Source organism: Lactuca saligna, chromosome 9 (assembly GCF_052625555.1).
Source record: "Lactuca saligna cultivar CGN05327 chromosome 9, ASM5262555v1, whole genome shotgun sequence".
In the NCBI taxonomy this organism is placed as follows: domain Eukaryota; kingdom Viridiplantae; phylum Streptophyta; class Magnoliopsida; order Asterales; family Asteraceae; genus Lactuca; species Lactuca saligna.
This window is the reverse complement of record NC_136425.1, coordinates 103148712-103151855: the sequence shown is the minus strand read 5'-3', so window position 1 is coordinate 103151855 and position 3144 is coordinate 103148712. Positions and strand designations below refer to the sequence as shown.

The 3144-nt window shown below is 35.7% G+C and overlaps 1 protein-coding gene across 1 annotated transcript; it reads left to right on the top strand.

Moving 5' to 3' along the window:
* The first annotated feature begins 406 nt into the window (after nt 1–406).
* Nucleotides 407–1954, top strand: LOC145016085 (uncharacterized). Its single transcript, XM_078974507.1, has 2 exons — nt 407–1276; nt 1615–1954. Exons 1-2 carry the CDS (start codon nt 536–538, stop codon nt 1744–1746), a joined length of 873 nt encoding a protein of 290 aa, XP_078830633.1. The 5' UTR covers nt 407–535; the 3' UTR covers nt 1747–1954.
* The last annotated feature ends 1190 nt before the right edge of the window (nt 1955–3144 follow it).

Sequence of the window (3144 nt, the reverse complement as noted above, 5' to 3'; positions counted from 1 at the left end):
GTGTGCGTGGTGCATTCTTGTCAAAGAGTCATATTCGTTATTTTGGTAAAAAGAATTATTACGACTTCATTCAAGTAGATACTTGAGTACTTGACTAATATTTGTAGTAAATAAACTATTATATTTTATTTAATTTATATAAACTTATACTTTTGTGATTTTGTCAATTTAGTGCGTAACCATCAGATAAGTTGATACTGATTTTTTTTTTTTTTTTTTTTTTTTTGTCTTATTTAAAAAATAAGTAATTGTTATGGATATAATCAGTTATTGTGATTACAAAATAATATATTTTTTGATTAAAAAAATAATTAAATCGAGAAAATAGTTAAAAATGTGTATGTAGACTATATTTGACACTCGACACATTTAAAATATTATATTATTAACGTATGTGGGGTGGGCAATCCATCCTTTACCTTGTCTGGAAGGATAGCAGCCCAAAGGCTCTTTTGTTTTCGGATTACCACTCATTCTCTCTTTTCCTCCACAACTCCTAGGGTTCCAATTCAATTCCCAAGCACCAAAATTCATCATGGACGTCGAATTACACGATTGGGAGGTGCTCCCCGATTCCGATGACTCCACCTCCGTCCAGAATACCAGCTTTTTAGAGGGAATCGAACGCGACTCTGAAGGTATAATAAGATCTGATTACTTTTCCCTTGATTCTCATACCAAGTATTCGGCAACTCAGGCTGAAGACGTTATCGACGCTGTTTCCGTCGAGTCGGACAATCCTAGTTGGATTGATCCTGTATGTGACACCCGTTATCCGGCAACTAAGGCGGTGGGGGAACCTTGGAGCAGCGATGGTTCCGATGATGGTAAATACGTTGAATCCGAAGCGAGCAACACCATAGTAGATATTGTTGAAACCGAAACAAGGAAAGTAGCTTTTGATGGAATTGCATCTGTTGATATTGACGAGTCTGACGAAATTGATTCAAAAACAAGAAAATTGGGGGAAATTGATGGCGGTGGTGAGGAGTCTGAGGCTTGTAGAGAAGAGGAGATCGTAGAAGCAAGAGAGCAAGGAGCGAATGAAGATGTGTCGAGTGAAAGTAGGAAAGTATATGGTGAAGAAACGAACAGAGTAGCGGTTTTGTGGAAGCTTCCATTGGATTTGTTGAAATATTGTTTATTCAAGGCTAGCCCTGTATGGACACTCTCCATGGCAGCTGCAATGATGGGCGCTGTACTTTTAGGACGCAGATTGTATAAAATGAAGCAAAAGAATAGAACTTTGCAGCTTAAGGTCACCATGGATGATAAGGTCAGTACCCTTTTTGATTGGTATTCAGTATATTACTCTCAACCTGTACCCCTGAAATATCATAATCTTAAAATCATGAATTCAGTTGTGATACAAATTTCATTAGTTAATACAGTATCTTCGATTGATAAACTTCAAACATAATTGGTAGGAACAACACAAATAAGTTAAGAAATCTAGGTAAGTTTAATATTACTATGATTCCCTAATTGGGTTTCATTGCTTGCTTCATGAACCCAAAATTATACACAAATTCAAAGATGTGTGTATTGTTTTATTTTTATAAATTTTATAAGCATAGTTGATAGATATGTGTATATACACGTGTGTATATGCAGAAGGTGTCTCAGTTTATGAGTCGCGCTGCAAGACTGAATGAAGCATTCTCAGTAGTGAAGCGGGCCCCCCTCATTCGACCATCGTTACCTGGTGCCGGAATTGCACCCTGGCCTATGGTGGCTTTACGATGAATCTAAAACTCTGGAATGGAATTGGAGATTCTATTTGGATGTGTTTGTTTGTATGGTGATGTGTTGTAATATAAAGGGTGAGTATTGTAATATTCCAACACTTGGTGTGATCTATGACTATTATGTGGTTCTGTAATAGTTGAATCATGAGCTGTTGTTAATATGTGGTTTGGCTGATTCTATGTGATTTGGCTGGAATTGTACTTTAGTTCTATTACTATCTTGAGGTGGATTGACAAATCCTATTCCATTCATAGTTTTAAATTTTCCATCCATGAACTCAATGAACAACTACGTTTGATGACAGTTTTTTCATATTTTCTTTTTGGAAAAACAAACTATAATTTGTGGTTTACTGTTCCAACCATAATTTTATTTTCAAATCTATTTGTCTTCTTAAAACCTAATTATACAACTAAACAATAAAGCAAGTAAAAATATACAAACTAAAAGAACAATGAAAGTCATCTTACTATTTAAGTTCTAGCAAAGAAGCACATTAAAATATGTAGGCGAAAAAATGGAAATCTGTCTCCTAATAACAAATTACTAAGAAATCTATAACCATTTTTATCATTTATGATGTAGGCTTGTCAATAAAGTTAAAAGCTAGCATTACGACTTTCATACCTTCCTTCTTTCAAGTTCTAGTTTTCTCTCTATGCTCTCATCTTCCTCATAGCTCTTAAAATCTCTGCAAATGGCTCCCAAAGCTTCAAAATCATTGAAGGCCAAGAAATCTTCAAAGGGTTTTGTGGAATCCTCCTCAGATGATACTTAGAGACATATTCCAACTTTTTTCTCGTAGCCCCTATGACTTTGACAAATCAGTTAGGGTTATGATCGAGCTAATATCTCTCCATCTCATTCACGTTCCTCTCACAAATATCTTCAACTTTAAATTCCCTTTACGAAATCCTTGAATTCGCACATCGAAATTCACTCTGTGACTCCTTGATTTGTCTTTCAAACAAGTTCAATTCTTTTTAAGGAGGTCGTTGATCTTTTAAACAGGTGTTGCATAAAACATTTTTTCAAGATCTACTGCAACTGTTGATTTCTCAAAAGTCACATGAGATGACATTTAAAAGTTCACAAAGAAAAGGAAAGACAACAAGATCTCCTCACCACAATTTTAAGCTCTTACTCTGCAATAGTTGTATTCTGATCTCGGCATTTCAATCAACACATTCGACAATGAGGTATCCGTCTCTTGCAAAACTATTAAATCTTTTTGGCTCCCAAATAAGTCCGATTTTGGGGCCATCCAATGTCTACCAGAGCACATGTTTGCTACTCTCTGTTCGGCTCTCGTCCCAAAGAAAAACACATAGACGATACAGATCCGACTAACCTATCAGTTCCTAAAAGCTAAGGCCATAGATTGGTTCTCGACCT

Coding starts and splice junctions, on each gene's coding strand:
- LOC145016085 (XM_078974507.1), top strand. CDS start 536: ATGGACGTCGAATTACACGATTGGGAGGTGCTCCCCGATTCCGATGAC. Junction 1,277..1,614: donor AGGTCACCATGGATGATAAG/GTCAGTACCCTT, acceptor GTGTATATGCAG/AAGGTGTCTCAGTTTATGAG.